This window comes from Natator depressus, chromosome 3 (genome assembly GCF_965152275.1).
Source record: "Natator depressus isolate rNatDep1 chromosome 3, rNatDep2.hap1, whole genome shotgun sequence".
Taxonomy (NCBI): domain Eukaryota; kingdom Metazoa; phylum Chordata; order Testudines; family Cheloniidae; genus Natator; species Natator depressus.
In genome coordinates this window covers 194,373,025-194,399,776 of record NC_134236.1, presented here as the reverse complement: position 1 = coordinate 194,399,776, position 26,752 = coordinate 194,373,025, and the positions used below count along the sequence as shown (strand labels likewise).

Genomic DNA, 26,752 nt, shown 5'->3' with positions numbered 1-26,752 from the left:
TATAAGGGAGCCCAGGCTGGTGCCCCAGGGGGCAGAAGAACCTGTCAGTTTTATTTTAAAAGCTGGTTTTGCTGTAATTAGGCTTTTACTTTTTACTCAGACCACATTGGGTGTAGCAGTCAGATATGCCCAGGGAGCAGCAACAGTCAGGATTCAACTACATTGGTTAGATGCAGATCTTGCCCTAGCCATCCATGCCTCTGTCACTTTGAGATTAGACTACCATAATGCATGCTAAAGGCCTGAAGTGAACAGGGGTTTACTGACTTCAATGGGCTTTCGGATCAAGCTATACCTTAAGGTCCCTCAGAATCTTATGCCTTCACAGAATGTGGCTGCAGGATCACTGATTGGTGTTTCATGTTGACTGTGCACAACACAACCTACACTGGCTGCAAGACAGATCTTTCGGGGCTGATTTTGACATAGGATGCCGTGTGGTGTTTGGACCATGACTATCCAAGAGAGATCACTTCATCCCCCTCAGGTGATACTGAAGCAGCTCCAACTAGCACAGACACTGGAGCTGTCAAACATGTGGTTTAAAAAAGGAAGAAGAGCTGCCAGAATTATCAGCCTCAAAAAGGAGATGCAGAGGGAGGTATGCCTTTTTACCTCTGCCTGGATTTCCACTTTGGAGTCTGGGTGCAGTGCAGAGCCGTACCGCTCATATTGTCCTCCTCTGAATGAAGTGCCAAGGAGGGAAGATGGCGAGTAATCATCACTCTTTCTCATCCTTGCCTAAATTTGGAGGGAGATCCCCTCCACATGGAGGGAGGGAGGGAGGTGCTAGTCAAGCCATGAACATGCCAAATCTCATAAACCCCAATGGTCATCTCATCAGATTTCTCTGCTCTCAATACAAGTGAAACTAACATGCTTAAAGTGAAGGAGATACGGTATTTTCTGAACAGTCACTTTTAAAAGTAACCTTTCCATCTTCGTTAAATCTTTTCCATATGAGCAGAAACAAATGCAACAGAGCAATAGGCAACTCTGTAATTTCTATTTTTGAAAAGTGTTTACTCACATAGTTTGAATAAATTAATTTGAAAATTAAAATTAAACTACAGTATATATAGTCTGAATATAAATGATCAGAACAACTACAATACAGGGATTCCTTGTTGCATAAGTCTCATTACTTAATGCATGAAACCGGAAAAATGTCAAAATCAATTATATTTCTTTGAAATGGTGTAACAGCAGTTACTTATATATGACAGCTACTTGAACTTATAATACAGGTTTCCTGACACATACATTTCCTGAGTGAACCAAACAATATATATATGTATCTTTTTAAAATGGAGAAAGAATTCTTGACAGTAAATAATTCATGACTTCTAAACACAATTCAGTTTGTTTTTACCAAGAAAAGTTCAGAACAGCTTTGTGATAGGATAAATTAAAGCTATGCTACAGAGTACGGGAATTTGCTACTATCAGTTTATACCGTACATATTTCCAATCCAAAGTAGAGAAACCAGTTTAAAAAGCTAGTTTGAAAAAAAAAAAAAAAAAAAGCTTACCTCAATCCTAAAAGGATTATTTGAATATGTGTCACAAAGCATGGTGGATTAGCCTCAAATTCCATGTAATGCACTGGCCTTTTCTGGTAAGGGATTGGTGGTGGTGGGGGGTGGAGGGGGCGCGCCGCAAAGAAAGAGGAGCATTTTGGGGGAGGGATATTGAAAGTGAGACTAAAAACGGACTTAAATCAGCCATGGTGTGAGTAACTTTTCTGCAAGCATCCTCCACCTCAAGTGCCATGAATACAACTCAATCTCAATCTGAGCTTTTCCTGAGCACAGACTGCCAACTGTGCCAATTTACATGATGGTTTGGGGATGTGGACAAACATCTTAGCTCCAAGGCTGCAATGTCTTCAATTGTCACCTAAATACATATTTGTACCCAGCTCTATGGAGCTGAAAGGCAAAGTGTATGAAGCCAGTGTGCCATCTACCCACCCTGCATACAAATTAAGGGATTAGACTAAAAGCAGAATGAATAATTTTCTTTAAATTGAACACAGCTTTCTGGCTAATTCACGGCTTTTTTCTAACAGTGAAGAACAGATGAGTCTTGGCTGTTTGTTTTTTGTTGTTTAAATAAATAAAAAAACTCAAACATTGCTAATGGTAAATAAAAGATTAGTTAACAGAAGGAGAAAAATCCTTAAACCTAGTTTAAAATTGCATATTCAAAGAATCAGGTAAATGTTTTCCTGTGACCAGTTCTTTTATTATAGTCCTACCCAATGGACAGACATTTTAAAAAGTCTATCATAATTATCTTTTGTGAGGTTAAAGCATATTTTTACACCAATGTAATTTGCATTAATTTTGTTTAAAAAGCATTCGGCTACTCTAAGAACTCAATAGTACTCTAGATTTTAAAAAGGTACTTCTACAGTTTTCTTCTAACCTTCCCCCATCAAGGACTATTCTATGCATCCAGTCAATGGATTTCACACACTACTACCATGCTGCTCCTCTATCAAAATGCCATAAGATAATTTCAATAATAAAGATAAATAGAAAAAGTTAATATACATGTTGCTATATTTTACAATGTTTGCATCCAAGCTGTAAACTAATGTCCTTTGAACTGACCACATTTACCCACAGTTATACCCCGCCCCCCCAAAAAAGCAACTTTTAACACACCAAGGACACGTCACTCAAAAACATTAAATTGAAGGCATTGAATTTCGCTATGCATAAATTCCCTCCCCTTCTCCAAAAGTAGACATTAAACAAAGTCAGGAACTTTCCCTTTCCTCCCCATAATCTCGTTGTTTCCAGGCTTTTCCTCATCTAGAAAGGGATTTAGCTGCTATAACAAAACAAAAACAAAACAAAACAATCTTCATTTTAATGCAAACTGTCAAAACCCAGAGAATATGAAATAGACAGTTTGTTTAAAATCAGAATTGCTTAGCTTATAAATTTAATGAAGTCCTGGGAGACACGCGTATTAGTCAAGAGGTCCTTGGAAAATAAGTCTGATGTAACCCTGTTCGCCAGCCAGCTGATGTGCACAGAACGGACAGGCTGCATGAAAAGTGTGAGTACCATGAGGAAGAGGAATTTGGGACCAATATGCAGTTGTTTTTTCTGAGCACACATGTCCACATGGGCTGAACGCATGAGTTGGAGGTCCTGCATCTACATAAAATCCAGCTTCACATCCAAGCCACAGAGGCACATAGGGGCCAATAGAGCGGCACATGGGACATTCTCTATCCTTCCCATCTCTTTCCTCTTTGTTTCCCCAGTTGTGATAGCCATGTACGTGGCCACAGTTCAGATACACCCACGGTTGCTTTTCATCTACAACATCTTTCCTCTTCATACTAGGAAATGCTAATGTGTTAAACCCTACAGGGCACTGAGGCCTGGCGGCATTTATTTCCTGTCTTAGAGCTTCCAAGTGCTTCACCGTAGGAGTGCGTGAAAGGCCTTCGGCAGTTCGCCACAGCATCGTTGCTCCACACAGATCGATTAATGAGCCATCTTGGAGTTGGTTGGTTTCATTCTCAACCTGGGATGGAAATGCACAGAGATCACAAAGTTACTCAAACTGATTGTATAGATTTTGAAGAAAACAACTGTAAAACCTGGCTAGGGAGCTCCGGCCAAGAGTTTCAACTAGCAGTGATTTTGGGTGCTCAATCTGAGATACCTGAAAGAGCTTGATATTTAGAGGGTAGGTGCTCAGAATTATTTGAAAATCAGGCACCTTTAACTATGTCTCAAGTTCGGGACCCTAAAACTGAAGCCACCAAAAGCACCCACATGCCTAATCATCATGAGCTCCTTCCTGATCATGCATCCAGCTAAGTCGATTAAAGAAAGAGCAATAGTTTGCCATGGGAGCAAGCAACATTAGTTTTAAGTTAGTAGTAGTGTATGCAAACAAACACACACACAATCAGCACACCATCTTTCCTAAACAAATGCACCACAACTTAAAACAAGTAAAACATCTGATTTAAAAAAATTTTTACTCAGGAAAAAAAAAAAGTCATATCAAGACAAGTCTGGTTTTATATCTCATGAATCTTTCTAGAGCAAGGTTTACATTACATTAACTCTGAAACATCCAAAGAACTGTGGGAGTTCCCCTCCCACACAAAATGAAAAAAATGTGAGTAAAGATGCAAGTGAAAAGGGAGGGTTAGGAAATAATTCAAAACACTTTTAAAAAGCCCACATCATGATGTAGCAAAGCTTCCACTGCTCACAGACCAACATGTTAGACTGGGCCACTAAATTTAGCACAGCAGTGTAGACATACAATAAATGAATGATTTAGGGCCAGATTCTGCCGGTCTTACTCGGGTTGAGTAGCATCTTACTCCATGAGCAGCCGCTAAAATTAATGTGACTAAATACAGAGTAAGGCCCTATACTGTTTAAGTCAAACACACACTCTGGCCCTTATGTAGCCCTAGGTACAGCCTTAAACAATGTATCTGTATCAAATATGCAGCATAAAATGTTATTCACTACACTTACCATTTTTCCCCTCTGCTGAGCTGATCTGGTTTCACGGAGGCTGAACACATTTCCACACACAGATATCTCCCTCCATACCCCTGGTTTGGAGTCTTCAGTAAATCCATTGCGCGGATGCATAACAAGAACTCCATTTGTGGTTAACCCATCCATCTGTCCATCGGATGTCTTCCACTTGGCAGCTTTTTCCTATGAGGAATGACAATGACAGAACTTCCATTCATCTGTAATTCTGAGGTATAAACTAGTTTAAATATAAGCCTGCACTGAGCTGGGAAGAGAAAGTGTCTCTTTACCCCAAGAAAGATGTTTTTCGATGAGTCAAATCCCGCAGCGTATATTCTTGCTGTAAAAGGAGGGTTCCGTTCACATATGATTCTGCAAGCAAACCTTGATATAGTGCTCTGTACGGACTGTGTATCTGAATTACTCTGACTTCCAGGAACAGTATCTGTCACTACGAAGTCTATAGGGCTTTCTGTTGACCGGCCAATCTGGGGAGAGAAAAAACACACATGACTTAGAAGCTACAGTACAAAATATTTAAACTTAAACATTTTAAAGTGGTCAAGAATAAACCATGACCTTTCAGACTAAAGACATTTTACAACCTGAGACTAACCCCCTCTGAACTGGTAAGTTATTCCACCTCTAATTTGATTGTAGCATTGCTGTAGCCATACTGTCTCAGAAAATGGGACCAGTGTAAGTAAAGTAATATATCTTTTATTGGATCAGCTTCTGTTGGTGCAGACTACAAGATTTCGAGCTTCACAGAGCTCATCTTCAAGTTTAGGGAAGGTAACAGAAGTGGCTAACCCAAATACAAGTTGGGGCAGATTGTTAAGCATAACAGGTTCACACGTGCTGTAGGAGACCTCTTAAAAAGTAGGAGGCAATTAAGAGTTGGCAGGCAGTGGGGTGTGTTACAAATTGTTGTAAAGCAGTGTCTCAGAGTCCATGGACTTTAGCATCTAGCAGAGTTATGCATTTAAGTTCCCAGGCTTGCCTTTTGAAGGTGTGCAGGTTTCCTTTGAGGATGAAGATTGAGAGGTCAGGTATGAAGTGACTGCTTTATGAAAAGTGTTTGCGCACAGGTGATATGGTATTTTTGTCTTATTTTTCTGTTGGAGTTCATTTGAGAGCGTAGCAATTGATTTCATGCACAGAATAGTCGAGGTACACCACAAGTTGTGATAAGATTCATGGGTTTTATATGTGCCAGACAGGTGTATTGTGGGTGATATTAATCATTGTAGCAGTGGAGATATGTCTGATGGTTTTGCATCTGTTGTCACTTTGAGTTGGTGTGTCCCGACTGGTGGGGAGCTAGCTACTGGATGAGCAAGAGAAAGTTGGACTGTTTGAAGGCCAGAAGCAGGGTTTGGGAAAGATTTCATTAGGATGTGGTCCCCATCAAATATGGGTTATAACTGTTTGATGATACCCCATATGGATTCTAGTGTGGGGCTTTAGGGGAAACTAGGGGTAATACTTAGTCCTGCCTTGAGTGCAGGGGCCTGGATCAGATGATCTCTTGAGGTCCCTTCCAGTTATATGATTCTATGTGGTCAGTGGGTTCCCCTCCTTGTACTGAAGCAGGTTCTCCCAGGGTATTTGGGTGACCCTTTCCATGATGCAATCTACTTCTCCAGTGGAGTGCCCTTGTTAAGTGAAGGTTGCAAGTATGTTTAGGTGTGTATCCCAGACTTTGTCTGGAGCAAGTCCTGTATATTGTGTGCCTGGCTGTAGATCGATTTCTTAACATGTCTCGAATGGTTGCAGGATCCATGAAGGTAAGTGTGGTGATCCAGGGATTTCTTGTATATAGTCATATGTGGGGTTCCATTGTTGAAGCTGATCATGGAGTCCAGAAAGTTGATGCTACTGTGGGAGTGTTCTAGAAAGAGACTGATGGACGGGTGTCACACTTCAGGTGGCTGACTTTCTATCAATCAGGACCATCCACAGAAACACAAGGGGCTCGTTTCCCTTGTCTTCCTTCATAAAATCTCTTTACCTAAGCAGGTTTCTCACCTATAGTCTATTTCCAGGTATTTCAACTTGTTGGTTGAAGGAACCATCTTTCTCAGCTTACAAGAGCCTGGCCCCTTGCGTCTGTCTAGTGATAGATACCAGACATGACTTCTGTCTTGCTTATATCTTCCAAAGTTCAAGAGACAGGATGACCTCATGCTGTTTTCCCCTTCCTATGCACTTCCGATTCTCCTGTACGTAAATGGGGCTTCCACTGTTTTGATTCCACCATATTTAATTTACATAGGAGACAGGTATATAGCTGTGACATTGCCTCCTGTCTGGGAGAGACCTGTTACCCCTTTGTTTGGGCACAAACTGTAAAGCTGAATATCAGTGAGTACCCATAATTTCTTATATAGTGTTAATACATACACAGTAGAACCTCAGAGTTTGAGCACCTCGGGAATGGAGGTTGTTCGTAACTGGAAACAAAACGTTATGGTTGTTTTTTCAAAAGTTTACAACTGAACATTGGACTTAATACAGCTTTGAAACTTTACTATGCAGAAGAAAAATAATTTTATAGTTTATGTTTAACAATACTGTACTGTATTTGCTTTGTGTGTGTCTGCTGCTGCCTGTTTGTGTACTTCTGGTTCCAAATGAGATGTGTGATTGACTGGTCAGTTTGTAACTCTGGTGTTCATAACTGAGGTTGTACTCCATTTCACAATGACATTAATGACCAATGTGTTGTTAAATTTCAAATATATTACATCGCCTTTTAAATGAATATTATGACACTAGTGTGGGAGGTGTAGTGAGTACGTCAGGCCGGATAAGAATTGCTGACACAGTAGTGAATCACAAATGGGCCCGTGTCGCAATGGGTGATGGGAAATTTTGAGGGCATTTAGGTTATCTGTCCAGAAGATGAACACATCAGTGTATCTCAGGTATATCATTAGTTTCATGGCATATTATTCCAGAAATTCTTCTTTGAGGTGGTCCATGAAGAGGCTGGCATGCTGGGGAGTCATCCTAGAATTCATGGCTGCTCCCCTGGTTTGGACAACATGTTTGTTGTTAAATGTGAAGTTGTTGTAGGTGAGAATGAAAAGGATGAGTTTGGCAATGTGTTTAGGGTGGATTTTTGAGCATTGTACATTATCTTCTAGGCATTTGAGGCAGGCAGCAATGCAATCATGGTGAGGGATGTTGGTGTACAGGGAGGTGACATCCACATGGCAGAGAGTGTGTGTTCTGGGGGGTCGTTAATGTCATGGAGTTACTGGAGGAAGTCTGTACCGTCTTGGAGGAAGTTGGTTGTGTGTGTGGTGTGGTTTAAGGCTGTTTCTATGAGTCCTGATATTTCTACAGTAAGAGTTCTATGGCGAGATATGATGGGTCTGCCTGGGAAGCATGTAGAATCTGGGGTGGTTTGTGAGGGATGAAGTTGGAGAGTTTTTTTTTGGAGTTATTTGGGGAAGGATTTGATGGTAATTTTAAATTCCTGTATGAATTGTGGTGTGGCATCTTAGAGTTCTTTATAATAAGTGGTGTTAGAGTTGTCTGTTGGCCATGATTGAAGACTATGATGGCATCCCCTTTGGTTGCAGGTTTGATCACTTTCTGGTGGCTGGATTTCAGATACTGTATTACTATCTTCTCAGTAGTAGAAAGATTGGGTGAACTGCAATATTTGTTGAGGATTTCAGAGTATCTTTTCCTGAAGCAACCAATCTAATGATTTAGTGTGTAGTTTCCTCCGCTGTGGGACATCCAGTCAGATTATTTCTTTTTCTTATCTTATTCGGTGGGGGATGTGATAGTTGTGGGTGGCGTCATCTTCACTGTGAAAGAATTCCTTGAGGCAGAGTCAGCGGAAAAATTCTTCTAGTTCTCCACATGTTAGTGTGGCATCACGTTCTGTGTTGGGGCAGAATTTAGTCCTTTAGAGTATGATACTTTAGTTTCAATTAGGTAGAGTCTGATAGGTTGAGGATGCTGAGGGGCTGTGTAGCATCCACATGGTGGGACCTGCTGTCTTGGGTTCTCTGGAGTTGTTGTAGCTGTTTTCACTTTTGTTCCTCTGTTGGATGGCTGTCAGCTTTTTCTTCATCATTATTTTGGGTTTTCTGCATGATCTTCAGGTACATTTCTTGGGATTTTTTCCCCTTCCAGTGTGAGATTTTTGTTTTTGTTTGAGATTGTCCCTTCTGGAGTACGTAAGGTGCAGGAGATGGTTCCTTGACGACCTCTAAAATTTGGTTTATTCAGGAGGCAGAAAGCAGCCAATAGAATAAAAAACTGTAGTGAAGTCAGATGTGACAGAACTTCCCCCTGGGGGCAGTCGCATCAGAAAGGTGAGTCCCAATATCTAAGTCAGCCCCAGATCAGCAGCTGCAATGTCAAAATAGTGGGAAAGTGATCCCTTTAATCATGGTGGGAGGGGAATGATTGAGCCCCTAATGGCTGCATGAACCCACCACATGTTCCAATTCTTGACGCCAGGTTTAGGACCTATTGGAAATACAGATTAGAAAGAACACCTGGAACATGTGAGTTCGCCCTCCAGTTCTGATGGGGCATTGGAAAGCAGGGTCCTTCTTGTTAGGAGAGACAAGGTACAAGAAGCTTGCGTTTACAATGAAATCCCTGCCATAACAGAACAACATTTGGGGTGAGGGGTGGGGGGGAAGAGAATCTACCTTCAGTGCATGTGCTGACAAGGTAGTTCCCCCTCTTCTGGTTGCAAACAATTGGCTGAATTAGGTCTTCAGTGCAGACCTATTCAACACACCTGAGTATGGTGGGATTGCATGAAACTGACTGCCCTGTCAGTTGGGTTTGTTACAATGCTTGAAGAGTTTAAAGGGAAGTTTTTACCCTATTGCATCCAGGACGTTCAGATAGCCAGATCCAAATGACTAGGATGCTACTGAATTCGACAACTTGCTGCCTGAGCTCTCCAATTCCATACCCATTTATGGAATTGACAGACGACAGCTCTCTCCCAATTTTCATGGTATAGTGGATTACACTACTACAAAAGCGAGAGAAAGGAGACTAGGCACTCGGGATAATTTTTGGTGGGGGATGGAGGGGTTTGCTGTAGGGGATGTGGAGAGTCAATATATTTCTTCTATTGCATGTACTCTGCTTTCTAGGCAGGATAACCCATCAGTCCAATGGACTGCCACAGGTGATTTTAAAGAAGCCTGCCTGAAGAACATTTTTACAAAGATAGCTTATTTGTTCCCCCTCTTTAGATGACCTGTGGAATTACAGACCAATCAGACTAACTTCAATACCAGAAAGATACTGAAACAAATGACAATCAATTTTCAAGCATCCAGAGGATCATAGGGTGATAAGTCATGCCAAATTGACCTCATCTCCTTCTCTGACAGGGTTACCAGCCTGTGGAGGGGGGAGGTGTAGACATGATGTACCTTGATTTTAGTAAGGCTTTTTATAGTCCCAAATGACAATCTCATAAGCAAACAAAGGAAATGTGGTCTAGATCAGTGCTACTCAAGTGGTGGTCCATGCACACTGGGAAAAAAAAATTGCCGGTCCCCCACATCAGACAGCTTCAGAAGCACTGGTCTAGGTGAAGAGTTACTATAAAGGTACCTAGTTGGGGAAAGGAGAAAAAAAAAATCACTCAGTATTTATCAGTGGTTCACTATCAAACTGGGAGGATGTATCTAGTGCGGTCCCGCACCAGTCAATATTTTCACTAATGATTTGGATAATGGAGTGGAGTATGCTTATAAAATCTGTGGACAGCACCACACTGGAAGGGATTGCAAGCCAGGATTAGAATTCAAAATGCCCTTGGAGAACTGATCTGAAATCATCAAGATGAAATTCAACCAACAAGTGCAATGAACTACAGTTCGGAAGGAAAATAATCAAATGCACAAAACCAAAATGAGGAATAACTGGCTAGGCAGTAATACTGCAGAAAAGGATCTGGGGGTTATAGTGGATCAGAAATGGAATATAAATCAACAATGTGATGCAGTTACAAAAAAGCCTAATATTCTAGGAGGTATTAACAGGAATGCTATATCTAAGACACTGAAGGTAATTGTTCCTCTCTACTCAGCACTGGTCAGACCTCAGCTGGAGTACTATGTCCAGTTTTGGGAACCACACTAAGATGTGAACTAACTAGAAAGAGTCCACAGGAGAGCAACAAAAATTATGAAGGATTTAGAAAACATGACCTGTGAGGAAAGGTTAAAAAACCAGGCATGTTTAGCCTGAGGAAAGACAAATGGAGGGGGAGCTGAGAATAGTCTTCAAACATATTAAGAGCCGTTATAAAGAGGATGGGGATCAGTTCTTCATGTGCACTGAAGGTAGGACGAGAAGTAATGTGCTTAATCTGCAGCAGCAAGGGAAAGTTAGGAAGTTTTTTCCCTAATGTCTAGCCTAACTATAAAGATAGTTAACACTGGAATAGAGTAGGAAGGTTGCAGAATCCCCGTCACTGGAAGTTTAAGAACAGGTTAGATAAACACCAGTCAGGTATTCTTGGTCCTGCCTCAGCACAAAGGGATGGACTAGATGACCTCTTGAGGTCCCTTCCAGCCTTACATTTCTATGATTCTGTGTTGGGAATCATTAAGAAAGGGATAGATGATAAGACAGAAAATACCATGTTGCCTTTATATAAATCCATGGTATGCCCACATCTTGAATATTGCACACAGATGTCATCGCCCTATCTCAAAAAAAGATATACTGGACTTGGAAAAGGTTCAGAAAAGGTCAACAAAAATTATTAGGGTTATGGAACAGCTGCCATTTGAGGAGAGATTAATAAGATTGGGACTTTTCAGCTTGGAAAAGAGAACATAAGGGAATATGATAGAGGTCTATGAAGTCATGACTGGTGTGGAGAAAGTAAATAAGGAAATGTTATTTACTCCTCCTCCTAACACAAGAACCAGCGGCCAAATGAAATTAATAGGCAGCAGATTTAAAACAAACAAAAGGAAGTACTTTTTCACACAACGCACAGTCAACCTGTGGAACTCTTTGCCAGAGGATGTTGTGAAGGCCAAGACAAAAACAGCGTTCGAAAAAGAACTAGATAAAGTTCATGGAGGATAGATCCATCAATAGCTATTAGCCAGGATGGGCCAGGATGGTGTCCCTCACCTGTGTTTGCTAGAAGTTGGGAATGGACAAGAGGGGATGGATCACTTGATGATTGCCTGTTCTGTTCATTCCCTCTGGCACACCTGGCATTGGCCACTGTCGGAAGATAGGATACTGGGCTGGATGGACCTTTGGTCTGACCCAGTATGAATGTTCTTATGTTAAAAAAAAAACAACCCTTTTTTGGTAGCTCAGTCATGGCAAATTAGTTTAACTTCAACACAGGATTCAATCACTGGAGAGGAGAAGGAACAAACCCTCATTTTTAAAAACAAAACCCTTTCCTTTTGAGAAAAGCTGTAAGAGATATTAAAAGTATGCTGTGGGCCCAATTCTGTTTGAATACGCAGACTCCACTGAAGGCAATGGAATGACTTCGGATTTACAATGGTGTATCAGAAGTGGGCCCTATATGCCAACATTTCACAGTACAGAATTCACTCAAATATTACTAGACTTTCTTGAAAAAGTTTGTGCTGTTTTTTCATAGCACAAAATAGTTATTGGTCCAACTAGTCACACTTGCATTTCCACTGCACCTACTAGTGGCTGATTCTCAAAGCACTTTGAAAGCAAGATCTTAGCTTCAAGCTCCCCCTGTGAGACAGTTATCCCTTACTCTCCATCTTACAGAAGACAGATGAGTGAAGTGACTGGCCACAGCCACAAAGGATGTCTGTGGCAGAAGGAAGAGTAGAACCTTGCTGCTCCTTGTCCTGGTGGATTAGTCACAAACACGTTTTACCTTCAAACACCGAAAAAAATTTGAGCGAGAGCACGTCTTGTGCCATTTTCTTATAATGGTAAGAAAAATATATACTGCACATGCTTTACATACCTGAAACATATCAGTGTTGCTGTCATGTGTATATTCAACCACCACCGTCTGGGCCCGAGACAAGGTATACGATATGCTATGTTGGTCCTTGTTGCTTATTGCCTATAGAAAATTAAAATATATATTAAAAATAAAGAATATTTGAGCATCACAAATGAAAACAAACACTAGTCAATTGACAAAGAGGAACAACCCAAGTAGACTTATAGTAGTTAGACTGACAAGTCAATGCTCGTGTTATTTTGTAAGTTAAAAGATCACAAGAAAAAGGCACAAAAATTGTGGCTTCGCTATAGACAGATACTGATTTTAAACATGACACTCACACAGTACACCATCTGAGTCTTAATTTAATGGTCTGGTTTTAGCACTCTAGAGGTTTTGCATTTTAAAAAGCAATCAAGGATATCTTGGTAAAAACCACAGCACTCAGATTTCCCAGACCTGGCACCCTAAAAAGAATGTGAGTGGAGTATAGTAAGCATCAGTGTGCATTCCGTGAGCTGTGCTAAGTCCATGAGAGTTGTATTTGGCCCCCAAACTAGAAAATTCAGTGTTTTACTATCACCTGCAACCCACTTAGTTATTTCAAATACTATTCAGCTTTGGAACAAAGAGGTGAGATTTATCCAAGCTATGATCAAAAAAGTGTGAAGTAATCAATATGAGACATTAGGTAAATGCTCTCCTCACTACATGGCTATGCAAGACACCAACATCTAGAGCTCTGGGGGAGACTGAAGCCACCTCTTACAGGGATATGTACAGACATAAGTGTGGAAGGAGCTTTCCCTGTTTAATTCCTCCTCTCAATAGCTGCTGACAGTTGCAGTCCTTGCATGCTCCCGGTTAACACAGTTACAAGTGGTGGGGCAGTGATCCTCCTCCTCCACCTCATCTAGTGGAGTTAGCCAACTGCGGAAGAAAGTACATGCTACCCATTCCTCATAAGGAGGTGCTGCCCCAGCAGATTAGTAATTCTGCAACACCTTGTAGAGACAGTAAATAAGCTATGTAGCTTACAACAAACATTAAGGGCCAGACTTGCCAGGCTCTTGTGTAGGGGCATGGAGGGTGGAGAGTGAGGGTTCAAAGGACTCTCTTTACCATGTACTCTCCCCCCTTCAAGTTCCAGACACAATCACGGCAATCTGGGAAGTGCAAGTCCGCTCCCTTCTAGCAGCCCTGGAGGAACAATCCACAACGGAGCATGGCACACTGTGAACACACCTCCTGCACATCTACAGAGCTCTGGAAAGGGCAGTGCCTTCTGAGTCCCAACCCCTCCAGAACTTCCCCTGGCTGCTGCAGCTTGGCACTGCCCTCATTGGTGGGCTGGATACAAACTCTATGCTCAGGTCTAGGAATATTGCCAGCCTTCTGTTGTGCTTGATGACTGCACAAACTCACAGGTGCAAATTTGCTAAAGGTGTGTCACTGTTCAGACACCAGAGTTAAAAAATAAAATAACGCAGGACTGATCCAGAAACAGACCCAACTGGTCCCTTCACTACACTGACACAAGACACATTAGTCATGGCTAGTGTTAGACACACTTTGGCCTAGATACAAAAGATGCAAAGAATGATTAAGCATGGCAAAGGCTAAAAATACTAGCATTGCATTTGTAAAACCTCCACATCCTGACCTTTTGCAACAGCAAAGGAGGGGTGGGAGGCGTGGATTTTATTTTAACAGCCCTTTTAGACACTGTGATATCATGGGGTGATTAGTAAGCTACCTGGACAAAAAGCAGTAAGTGCTGCTAGCAAAGCAAAGGAAATGGAAATTTACTCAACACAGGATGCAAGATATCTAGCAAAATACATTAAACTTTCAGTTTGTCAGCCAGGGCTGTGGAGGTTTTGGAGGTTTGTGCCATTTTTGACTTGCAAAACAATGGCTAGTTGTCGATAACTGAACAAGTAGGTCTTCATAGTCTGCTTGTGAATGAAGTACTTGTGAGGCTGGAGAAATAGTGAACTCAATAGGAGCTGTGAGCACATCAACTGGATTACAGCATCAGAACCAAACCCCTCTTCTATACTTCTCCCAGATTAAAAAAGCACCCAGCTATTTTATGTAATTCCCTGAGCTAAAGGTGTATAAACTGGTACTCCCCATTGTCAGAGCATTTAGAGATACTAACAGAGTCAGATCCTATAGCCCTTACACATGAGAGTGGGACCACATTGGCTCCACTGTGTTTAGTCATAGGCCTGAATCTGAAACGTGCCGAATACCTCCTGCCAGGCTGCTAAGCATCTTCAGTTCCCATAGATTTCAGTGGGAGCAGTGGGCACTCGGCAGCTCGCTGAAAATATTCCGCATCTGGCAGGATTGGTTCCAGTGCAAGTGTGCATGGAGCCCAGACACAGTAGTTATCACCTTTTACGCTTTAAGCTTCATCAGTGCTCCTTCCTGGGTTTAAAACCTTCCCCGCTCTTCCTCCTAGGGAGAATCTTACACTTGATTTTAAGCCCCTTGCAACACTTTTTGTGAAACAGCTCCTTTCACCCCTTGCCCCATCTGTGGCTGACCACCACCACCAGTGGACTGAGTAGCAGGTGTACTCGGAGTGCACAGCTCCAGATGAAGCACAGACCTATCTCTAGTTACACAGACTGAGAAAACAGGAAATCTGAAGTACACCTTGGTAACATGTCCTGGAGGAAAACCAAACAATATGACCAGCTTAACTCTTAGTAGTTATTTGTGTTATGTGGTGAGGACTGGGCACTGGATTTGTTTGTGTTAAATGGTTTCTTTTTCAGAAAGTGAAAGGTACCAACGGGAAAGACACCTCCCAACCATTTCCCACACAGAGCCTGATGCTTCCAACTCCAGTTTTACATCTGGGTAATTACACTGAGCTCAGTAGATTTACACTGGTGTCAGAGAGCAGACTCTGGCCTACAACTAACAAGCTGTCAAACTTACCTTTGCTGCTTGAGGAGTGCAGGCAATATGCACGGTGCTGGGTTTCACCCCATTTGCCTTGGGTCTTTTAAATAAAGCAAACCTACTTTTCCTTCTTCCTCGATCTCCATTTGGCAGAGAGCCATTATACCTGTGAAAAAAACCATTATGCAGATAAAATATATGAAGAAATAAGGGTTTTTAAATTAATTTGGACCGACTGCTAAACAAGTATTGTGTTGTAATCTAAAAACCAAGTTTCACTGTAAACAATCTTTGTGGTAATTAATGTATTATGAAAAAAGAAGCCGCTAGACAGCTGCACAGGACTATAAGCCTGAGAATAGATGAATATGGTATACAGACATCTCTCTGGGTGTACAGAATTAAATGGTGCAGTCAGAAAAAAACAGATGGAGAAAACCATGTGTGCACGTTTAGGGCCCAATCCTGCTCACACCAACGTCAAAGGGAGCAGGAGCAGGCCCTAAGCTGGTAAACGTGTAAGATTTATTGTTACAAGTAGCATTATCGTCAATAATTTGCTTGTATAACAGAAGGACGACTCCTATGAGTAACACTTACTGCAAAAGGACTATTTTTTCCAGAGAAGATCTCAGATAAACAACAAACACCCCTTTCCTCTAATTAGGGCTTACTTAGACTAGGAGAAAAGATGTTTTTATAAAGTGTGTTTGTTAACATGTTTTAACACCCTACTGTAGACAGGAGCAGCCCCCACAGATCACATTGTACTATAACACATTAGCTGATCAATTTGCCTAGTCTGCACTAGGATTCTAAAATACATTAGCTAGCGTGCTTTTAATAAAACCTTGTTTATCCTAGTCTAGACAAGACTTTAAAAAGGAGGATTTCCTTCTATGTTATCAAAGATCCTGTCTTTCCAGCCACAGACTGGGATCATTAGTATGCTGGGTGTTTAATACCACATAGCTTGCCTGGCCTGGAAAGCAAGAGAACGGAGCTGGAAATCAAACCCAGGTCTTCCACACAACAGTTCAAAGCCCTATCAAAGCCTCATGTGATTGGCTCACTTTTCATTGCAGAGGCACTGCAGTAATCTAACATTTGACCTCACTGCTATGCACTCTCATTTCTAAACAAGACACTTACCCTAATACAATCAGTTCACCATATTTTACTGGTGTTTTAGATGGATGATTTTCTTGATCAGGAGAAAACATGAGCTTAGTTAGTGACTTCTTCTCAAATTCCAGTTCTCTGATCAAGAGCCTTGGCAGACTTTTTTCATTATTTCCTGTAAAATAAAGGTAAAACAAATTAGCAAGATGTCAAAGAAATTAGGTACTGTCTGCAAATCAGCTATACACAATGGCTTAAGTGAGCCTGCACATCCAGCATAACCATATACTGTTCCACATGTCTATCTTTTGGTCTGCTGGACCTGCTGCAGTAGTGGAATCATTTCATATACACCGTTTTCCCATATTTCAGTTGGTCTTGAATAACTGCTTCTGCCATGTATATAAAAGAGTGCACACAATTCCAGTTAGTCTGCCTTCAAGTAACTCCTGGAATCACCAAAATATAGCCTTTTAAGAGGCTAATTTAAGTGTGGCAATAGGGTCTAATGTTGCCATGGCAGAATGGATCTGCAATAGAGTTTTCATTTACCCTTCCTGATTATTTAACATAAGTGATGAAGAACTGCACTAGATATGCTTGGTGATGCTTTAGGGTAGACCCTCAAGACGGGAGGTTGCCTAGTAAGAAGACTAGAATGAATATATTTTCTGATCATTAATTGTCCATGAGCACATAGGTTTTATCAAATATATTTGTGATTCAAAATTATTTGCTGAATAATAATTCTTGCGCTGTTGACTGTGAGCAGTTAAGTGCAAGTATTTGATACTACAGTGAGTTTTGACTGGACACAGAGGTCACATGGTATTGCTTCTGTCTCCAGACTGGATGAGTTTAATTCTTAGAACCTGACTTTTAGTGTAAATACCCATGATTAAAATTTCACAACTGTTTTACCACGGATTCTCTAAAATTACCTTAAAATTGGTTGTTTTTTGGAAATTTCCCTTCCAGTAAACTTATTCACTAGAGCTACTTCTGGACAGAACACACAGGGGATATGAATGCAGACACAGTGAACAGCCTGCTATTTGCAGAAAAAGCCCTGAATTATTCCCCCACATCTGTTAATGAGAATAATTTCCAGTAGTACAGGTCTCATACTTCTAAGAAAATAGACAGGTTAAGTGACTTGCCCCACAGAGAGTGAGTAACAGAAGAAGGATCTGAAGTCAAGAGTTCCACATGCTAAACTCAATCCACTAATCGATGATAGCTCAACTCACGCACTTGATGTAGGTGTTTGTGCAGGTAACAACCTTTATCATCTTCCCATCCCAACAACACAACTTACGGTTAATAATCAATAAAATAAATGATTATTTGTATTACTGTAGCACATGGGAGCCTTGGTACTTGCACAGAACTTCACATGTTTAAAAGCTCCTTACAAACCCTAAATCAATCCTCACATGCCTGAGACAGGGAACCGTTATCTGCATTTAACAGATGGGGAAACTCTGGCACAGTGGCTTGCACAAAGCCATTCAGCAAGTCAGCAGCAGAGCCTGGTATAGAACCCAGGTGTTCTGGTTCACGGTCCCATGTTCCAACCACTAGACCCAGGTGAGACCTTAAATCTTTCACTTGAAAAACTACAAAGGAAGACAAAAAATTTATATGACAATATTTAATCTGAAACACAGGGTGAAAAAATGACCCAAAGTAGAACTAACGTACATAGTAGCGACAAAGCCAGCTAAATTAAAGACTTGTTTGAACACACTCACAGTAGCCGTTTAGTCTCTCTTGCAAAATACCATGAACCCTGAATGGGAGTCAGGTGTTCAGCACTTATCAGGAGATGCTCAGCAATGCAGGATTGGGCCCTAACTAAATAAAGCTTTGAGTGTCTTTCACAGTTTACTGGCAAATATTTAGATGCCCTTGATATTAAGCCCAATTAACCTAGTCCCACAAGTCACCTGTTGGTATGTGTCATAAATTATGTTACAGGTAATTCTCACAGTTGGGATTGAGAGATTATCCAGTATTTATTTATTCTGGGGGTGGGGGTGAGGAGTCAAATTAAAGTCAGTCCATTTTCCCATATATACAGATAATGAATTTAAAACCTTACCTTAATGTTTTCAATTACTTGATTTTTGTCTGCACACAGCCCAGTAACACAAGGTCATATCTAGTAACATACCGAACGAGTCAATCGTCCAATTATGGGAGACCAAAGAATTTAGGGCAAAACATTTCAAACTTAAGTGCTTAAGTAATTTGCACCACCAGCAGCTCTCATTAGCTTCAACAGGAGCTATAGGTGCTCAGCACCTTTTGAAAATCAGGGCATTTTTATTTAGGAGCCTAAGCATGGATTTAGGAGCTAATTTTAAGCACTTAGGTTTGAGACTATTGGCCATGACTCCTTAGGAATTCACATGCAATGAAGTCACAATCCAGAAAGAAAATCTGCCTGCTGGTTTGATGATCAAAGTTAGTACAGGCAGGCACGTGGGGAGTGTTTAATTGTTATTATCTCAGAAGATTAAAAAGGGAAGTTTTTTTTTTTTAAAATAACCTACAAGTTTAGGGCTCAGTCCTGAACCCCTTACTCACCGAAGAATATTTACATAAACATCACATCAACAGGTCCCATCACCAGCCCCCCACACCGCCCACGGTGAACTGAGTCCAGGAATTCAAGAGCCAACACCATGGAGACACTGTGCCTGCACAGGTTTCAGAGTGGTAGCCGTGTTAGTCTGTATCAGCAAAAAGAAAGTACTCCTCGTTCTTTGTGCCTACACACCAGCTCTGCTCCCCAGTGGGATTGCCCTTACACCCTGGCAGCGCAGTTCTGCTGGAGACAAACTACCAAGGACTTCTTGGGGCCACATCTTCCCCTGTGATGGAGCTCATTAGCAAGATACAGCCTAGGCACAGAGAGCCTGTAGGTTTGGGCCTGTATTGGGTGTCTTGAAGCACATGGGCCTGCAACAGCCTGTCACCATCTTTATTAGCCATAACTGCAACAGCATTTCCTGTTTTGCTTTCTCTAGTGTTTCTCCATGCAAGTACACTGAAGCATTGCTCAATATAAAATGGATTTACCTCCATGTTGGTCTGGGCAAAAGCATGTTACAAGCAACTATTCATCGCCTTTAAATGTCAAAAACGACACCCCTATATTTCTAGTCCTCTCTTTAATGACTAACCCATTTATAAAATGCAGATAGGAAGAACAGAGGCTGCGGAAGAGATCAAAGTTCAGTCTTCTCTGCATACTGCCACTTTTGCCTTAGCCATCATATTTCATAGTCAGCACTTTGCTTTTTCCTCTTCTGAAATGTACATTGGATATCATTAAAATCTTGACATTTGCTGCTCAGTCATTTAACTGCCATGGAATCTGCAGTACTGTCCATTAGGGAATACTACTAGACCGGTAAATAAAATGGTGTGGTAAGTAAGATTTGAATGGTTCTGTGCCTTGCTTACTTGTAAGAGTACTGAGTAGTATACTTAAAGCTGCCTCATGCTGGCAGGACAAGAGGATATAGGAAAAGATCTGAGAGATAGCAGTTTTGATTTTGGTGTGAAAAGGTCTGGAATGATCTCCCCTTGCTATTTTTCAGGTAATAATTTGTTCTGTGGAGGGCCCTGGAAAAATGCAGCTGCCAGCCCCAAAGTCAGGTTCTGACCCTCTGCCTCTCACTAGCTGTAATGGGAATTACACATGCACGTTCAGAGGAGAATAAACCTCTTTAAAGAATTACATAAACAGATGGCCAAGCAACCTCATTCTGGAGAAGACGACTACAGAACAGAGACCATAGAGACTCTTACCATTGACCAAAACAGTGGATCACGTTTCATGTTAAACACCAATTCAGCCAGGACAACAGCCTCTTTTGATGCACCACTTCAGACTGCTAAAGAGAGTTATCTTTTAACTTGGAAACCACAGTACAAAAAGATTTTGTTCACACCTAAATCTAAAACACACCCTAATTAATTTTTGTTAAGCTAAGAGGAATCCAAACCAAACTCATTTTGGGGGGATACAACCACATTAAGATCTTATTCCCCTAGGAGAAAATTCAAGAATTACAAAACCAATTATTGTGATCATGGGAACAATTGTTCCTCCACTGCCAGAGGAAGGCAGTAATTTGCATGAACGTTTGTGAACTAAAATTCTCCAGCTTCTTATGCTAAATTCAAGCGTATAAGATTTTGTCAATTGCACATGGAAGGCCTGATTTTCAGAAGTACTAAACACCAACAACTCCAAACTCAAGTACCTACAAAACTCAGGCCCTCAGTGAGGAATTCAGAGGTGGCATACATGTTGACATATGTTACACATGGGTAAGTCAGAGTAAGCAGGTGTAACACATGCTAAGGAATCCAAGAGGGAGGCCTTCAGCCTCCTCATGTACCTTCTCACTGCCCTTGTTGCATTTCTTGTGACACTATCCCCTTGACATGTAATTACTCCCAATTTTTTGAAATGATACACCATTTATGTCAGCTCTGAATATGTCCCCTCCCCACCCTGTTTGCAATGAAACCTGGGCATGCTCTACAATGGAATTTCAGCCGTACTGGTTTAAGCCCTTACTGTCCTCTAGCACGATTCACACTAGTGCAAGTCATTTCTACACTGGGGGTTTGCACCAATGGCTGAAAAATACAGACAAAGCCTTTGTCAGGTTTGTCTTTGTTTTTAGTGTTATAGACAATCGTGTTTTCTTAAAATCATTTATGACTTTTTAAAAGAATCCTTTACCCAGACCTTTTGTGGACTCCTCACCAAGAACTGCAAGAACCTTAATCAAGTTTAAATAAAAAGTCTTCCAATGAAATTTCTAAGTAGTCTTACTGGAATTTCACAAAATTGAAAATTACACTCAATATTATATTATAGGGTCTTCTAGGAAAGTGGTGGAGGCATATTTGCATCAATCATTTAGAACTGAACAAAGTACTTAAGGATTTACTGTAGGAAACCCTCCTCATCTGGCAGAATAGACTGGATTTATTTAAATAAGCCTTTTCTTTCTCAATTCCCTGTATTTCAATGATCAGCATAATGTGCCTTTTTAATCTTTCATAAGACAAGAAAGTCTTTAAGAGTCAAACAAGGTTAATGTAAGATTATAGAAATACAATTCAGCAGTCTCCTTGAAATCTCACATCTAAAAGATCAATTATCTTGGCACAGTGGTAGTCAAGATCTTCAGCACAAGCAGCTGAAAACTCAGTAGTTATCAGATCTCCTGCCCCTAGAACCTTGTCAGTAATTTTTCCACGTCAAGGAAACTTTCTTCAGTTTTACCATCTAGAACAGTTCAATAAGGAACTGAAAGCAATTTATTTTCTAAGCTTGTAAAGGTTCTTGTGAGGTGATCTAGCCTCTCAGACTCCCAACAACTAATCAGACTGGAGAGAGAATGTTATGAAGCTTTCCTAGCTGAACACCCTTCTCAAAGTCTATTGTTTCCTCCTTTGAAAAGAAAGCAAGCATTGTCAGACATGCCATACACAGCTCTTAGGCCAGTGGTTCTCAACCAGGATACATGTACCACTGGGAATATGCAGAGGTTTTCCAAGGGGTACATCAACTGATCTAAATATTTGCCTAGTTTTACAACAGCTTACATAGAAAGAACTAGCAAAGTCAGTACAAACTAAAATTTCACACGACTTGTTTATACTGCTCTATATACTATACAGTGAAATGTAAGTACAATATTTATATTCCAATTATAGGGCAAAAGAAAGCAATTTTTCAGTAATAGTGTGCTGTGACACTTGTATTTTTATGTCCGATTTTGTTAGCAAGATGTTTTAAAGTTAGGTGAAATTTAGGGGTAGGCAAGAGGAAGGGGGGGTACAGTAGACTGAAAAGGTTGAGAGCCACTGTCTTAGGGGACAGAACCCACTAGCCCAGCCAATCTACCAGTTGAAGGATTTACATGAAAGCTAACAATTTATAAACGCAGTAGTACCTAACGGCTGGTTCAACCCCATTGTGTTAGATATTGTACAAACATCGAGTTTAAAATTCTTAGTGTCCTCCTCATCAGCCGTACTCCTTCCTCAATTGCAGAACTTTGATCTCAAACAAATACAATTTTTACTCCAAAAACAAAAGCCTTGTCCATTTACATTTTTGGAAGTTCAGAAGGGAAGACGACTTGACAACTCAGAGCACTGGGAACAGGTCTTCACCTCAAGATCATTGCTTCAGATATAGCAAAGGGGCCAAATCTTGCATACTCCTATGCATGTGAGTAGTTCTATTAAACTCTATGTGATTATTCATGTAAGCAAAGTGACTCATGCATAAGTATTAGCAAGGCTCGCAGTGTCTGAAAACCATTATTCTATGGCTGTTTGGTGATTTACATGTAATGAACTGGTGATCTCAGTCAGCTCCTAAAGGACAGCTGTTACTACCACAAAAGATACCATCATAATGGACACTAATTTGCATCCTTATTGGCAGTCTCAGCAGAGAAACCTAACTACTGAACAGTCATGGTGAATGGAGGATACTTTCACCCTTAGAACTGGTTCCTCCAGAGCAGGGAAGAGCCAGGAGGGTTGGGTAGTTTTCACTGTTGCTGTCCAGAGTGTATGCATTTTGTGGAAAGATTGAGGACTTCATGTCCACAAAGCTGTCAAACAGATCAAACTCAAAAACAGAATATTTTTAAATGCAGTCTAGAAAAGAAAGCAACTTTCCTAAGAGTTCTCTACCCCTCCCCTTCTTTACATCTTCATCTCAATCATGGAAATGTTTGTCTCTTGCTGTGACGGGCAGAGAGAGAGTCGGATTTTAATATGCAATGTTGTTGTAGATGTATTGGTCCCAGGATATTAGAGACAAGGTAGCTTTTATTAGACCAACTTCTCTTGGAGAGAGAGAACTTCTGTTGGTGTTCAGAAGTTAGTCTGATAAAAATCTTACCTCACCCACTTTGTCCCCATAAATTTTTGGGTATACTTAGGCTAAGGGATGGGGGGGAAAAGGTTATTTCCACATCTCTTCTGTTAATTAGACAATACAGGCACTTAGGAATACTTCAAACCACATAAAGGACCAACACACTTGTATCAAACCATATGTTGTGGGAGCAAGCAACATACATGCAAGAAGCAAACACCAATGGAAACCTACAACAACTTCACTGACTACATTTATTCTGAGAGCAGAATTTGGCTGTAATGTAAGTGATAGAACAAATGCTTTCATGCTTTGAAGGGGACCTGGCTGAAGTTTGCCAAATTTGACAAAGCTTTTATTTGAAAATTCAGGTTTGTTGGGGAAAAAGCACAATCAGGTGTTGAGGTTTTTCTACCAGTTGTACTTCGATGTCCGGTTCTCAGCCACATGATTATCGCAGTATTTTCTAATCAAATGGGACCATGTATACATTAGTCTTTCCTGTGGCTGCTATTAAGTCTATAGATCCTACCTGGGATTTTTTGGTTTATTCTGACACCAGAGGGAGAACTGATTGGTGCACAGCACCTTGAGGAGTTAATTAATGAAGTCTACTGAACTGCTAACTCAAAACTCAGCTTTACAAAATGCAAATTAAACTGTCAGCATCGTAACAGTTAACATGTGGGGGGGGGATGGCGAGTTCAATGAGTCTAAGTAGAGATTCATTAAATACTCTGCTGTGAGCTAAAAATACTAGAATAAAAGTCTCTTTGTAGTAAATTACCATCATTTTCTAAACACAGAGCTAGCATTATGGGCTGTTAGCAACTGTAGTTCATGCCAGACTAGCCTTTTCTAAAATGCTGCGATTACAAAAACCACCACACACAATATATTCATTGATAGAGGTCTCTCTTAAAAATAAAAATATGCTGATTCAGAAGCAAAAGCAGAAAGTTTTAACTGATGTCACTCAGCTTTGCAGTATTTTCCTCTTCGTGTTCTACAAGCTCTAAATCTTTATTTCTACTCACTAAAGATGAAAAGGCACCACAGACCTTGCAATTGACAAGCCCAATAAATTCTGTATCCTGTCAGGTTTCAGAGTAGCAGCCGTGTTAGTCTGTATCCGCAAAAAGAAAAAGGAGGATTTGTGGCACCTTAGAGACTAACAAATTTATTTGAGCATAAGCTTTCATGAGCTACAGCTCAATGGCTGTGGCTCATGAAAGCTTATGCTCAAATAAATTTGTTAGTCTCTAAGGTGCCACAAGTCCTCCTTTTCTTTTTGTATAATGTTAATTCTGTATCTTGAAACCATTCAGCTCTTACATATCCCATTCCTCTCATTCATTTAGAGCAGGACAACAGGACAGTCAATCAGTTTAGGTATCCTGGTTGATTTACAAGCACCAAACCCAGTTAAATTGAAATTTAACTGGTGAATTATACACTTACCAGTCTGATTCTATTCTGTCACAATGGTGACAATTACACTGAAATCAATGAAGTTTCACTAATGTAAAATAAATCAAAGTTAATATACTACACTTTAGTAAGCAAAATTACTCTGTCCCAAAATACAAAGGGTCTTATAATAAAGGGAATTCCATGTTAAGTGATGTGATTACATGACTAAAAACCCCACAATTAGGCCCCAATTTTGCAAACAAAACACTTACACACGTGCTTAACTTTAAATTCATGGAAAGTCCCAAAATTTGTAGGATCAGGACTCCACATTTTCCCAGTAATTCTTATGAAGGAGTCCAATATAGTGTTTGCTCTCATGTCATCCCTAATCACTGATGCAGCAGTCCTGTTTTCTGGATTTAAAAGCAACTGGCTGTTTCTCTCCTGCCCATGTACCTCGATTAAGATTCCAATGTGTTTTTTTTCCTATGCTACCATTGGCCTTTTTTCAGCAAAAAGACATTTTTAATGTGAAGTCTAGGAGGAAGAGAGGCAGAGAAAGTGGTAAGCAGGTCTAGTGAGATGAAAAATTTAATTTCCCACAGACTACCTGCCTTCCTGATTGACGAGAAAAGCCCATCAGTCTATTTGCCGGATCCAATGAGTGGTTTGGAGAGAAGGGAGGTGTGTGTAGTATAACTTCCTATTATACACACATGAAAAGACTAGATCATGCTACTGAGACTGTCAGACTATATTTATTGTAGAAGGCACAATGCCATCTAGGATACCATGCATTCATTTAAAAAAATGAATTCCAGTTTTTGACAGACTTATCTTTTCATCTGATGCTTTGCTTCATGAAGATGATAGTTTGCTTTATATCACGAACCTGATCATGAAAGTCAATAGTGTTAACTCCTGATCTACACTGGTGTAAGTGACAGAAGAATCAGGCCCCTCGACTACAAAGTTTTTTGAGGCAGCGACAAAGTGTGTGAAGCACAATGCCCATCCGGGATAGTATAAAAGCAATAGCGTATATTAAGCTTAAATACATTATATATTTCCTGCTCAAATCTTTTTCCAGAAAGCTTAAACTGATATCATCACTGTCTTTACTTAAGTAATTATGGTGCTCAAAAAGTACATAACAAATATTATCCTCTGATGTATGCATTTATTAGGCCTACAGTTTATTTTCAATGCTTTTCTCGTTTCCTCCAAATGAAAAACGCATTCCCATATACACGCTGAATTTTAGTTTCTGTGGGTTTTGTATTGCATTTGGCTTTAAAGTTATATTCTGCTTTACACTTGAGGCTGATACTGTCCTTAACTCACACCCCTTTGTACTGGGCAATTAGGGAGTAAAGATGGGGGTGACATCATTGGTAGCATGATTTTACTGTTCTAAAAGGAAGAATATTTCATTCTTCTCTCTGTGGAAATGTTGATTTTCTTTTTAATGCCTAAAATAGCTCCGCAGTTCGGTGTACACCTTAAGGTCAATGATAGTTTTTTTCCTTCAAATAGTTAATCCCCTTTCTCAAAGTCTGTACTTCCCCTCGAGGCCCTAAAAAGGCTTAATCATCCATTGTACACACAGGAGGGATTTCAGTTTTATTTTCAAACATTTTAATATTAGTAACCTAATAAAAAAATCACAAGGCCAAACTTAGCGTGTAGTCCTTTCTACACAGGCCACGAAGCATAACATATGATATTAGCAAGATATGTCCTTTTCTGTGCCCTGAGACTCTTTACTACAATCTCATTTATTAGAGTAGCAAACCTAAAATATCTTCGGTAAAACAGATTTATTAATAGATTGTTAGCCTTGAAACTATGGTACAA

General features: G+C 40.4%; 1 protein-coding gene across 4 annotated transcripts in view; it reads right to left on the bottom strand.

Annotated features, from left to right (window-relative positions):
• Positions 1-1,543: 1,543 nt before the first annotated feature.
• The window catches only part of PELI1 (pellino E3 ubiquitin protein ligase 1), a 152,651-nt gene continuing 127,442 nt past the window's right edge, over positions 1,544-26,752 (bottom strand). For all 4 annotated transcript variants that reach the window (XM_074949578.1, XM_074949575.1, XM_074949577.1 and 1 more), the window contains exons 2-7: positions 16,579-16,723; positions 15,463-15,592; positions 12,523-12,624; positions 4,823-5,020; positions 4,527-4,715; positions 1,544-3,549 (exon numbers count right to left, since the gene is read on the bottom strand). In XM_074949578.1, the coding sequence (XP_074805679.1) occupies positions 2,983-3,549; positions 4,527-4,715; positions 4,823-5,020; positions 12,523-12,624; positions 15,463-15,592; positions 16,579-16,649 (1,257 nt within the window). In that variant the 5' untranslated portion in view covers positions 16,650-16,723 and the 3' untranslated portion in view covers positions 1,544-2,982. The remainder of the gene's footprint in view (positions 3,550-4,526; positions 4,716-4,822; positions 5,021-12,522; positions 12,625-15,462; positions 15,593-16,578; positions 16,724-26,752) is intronic.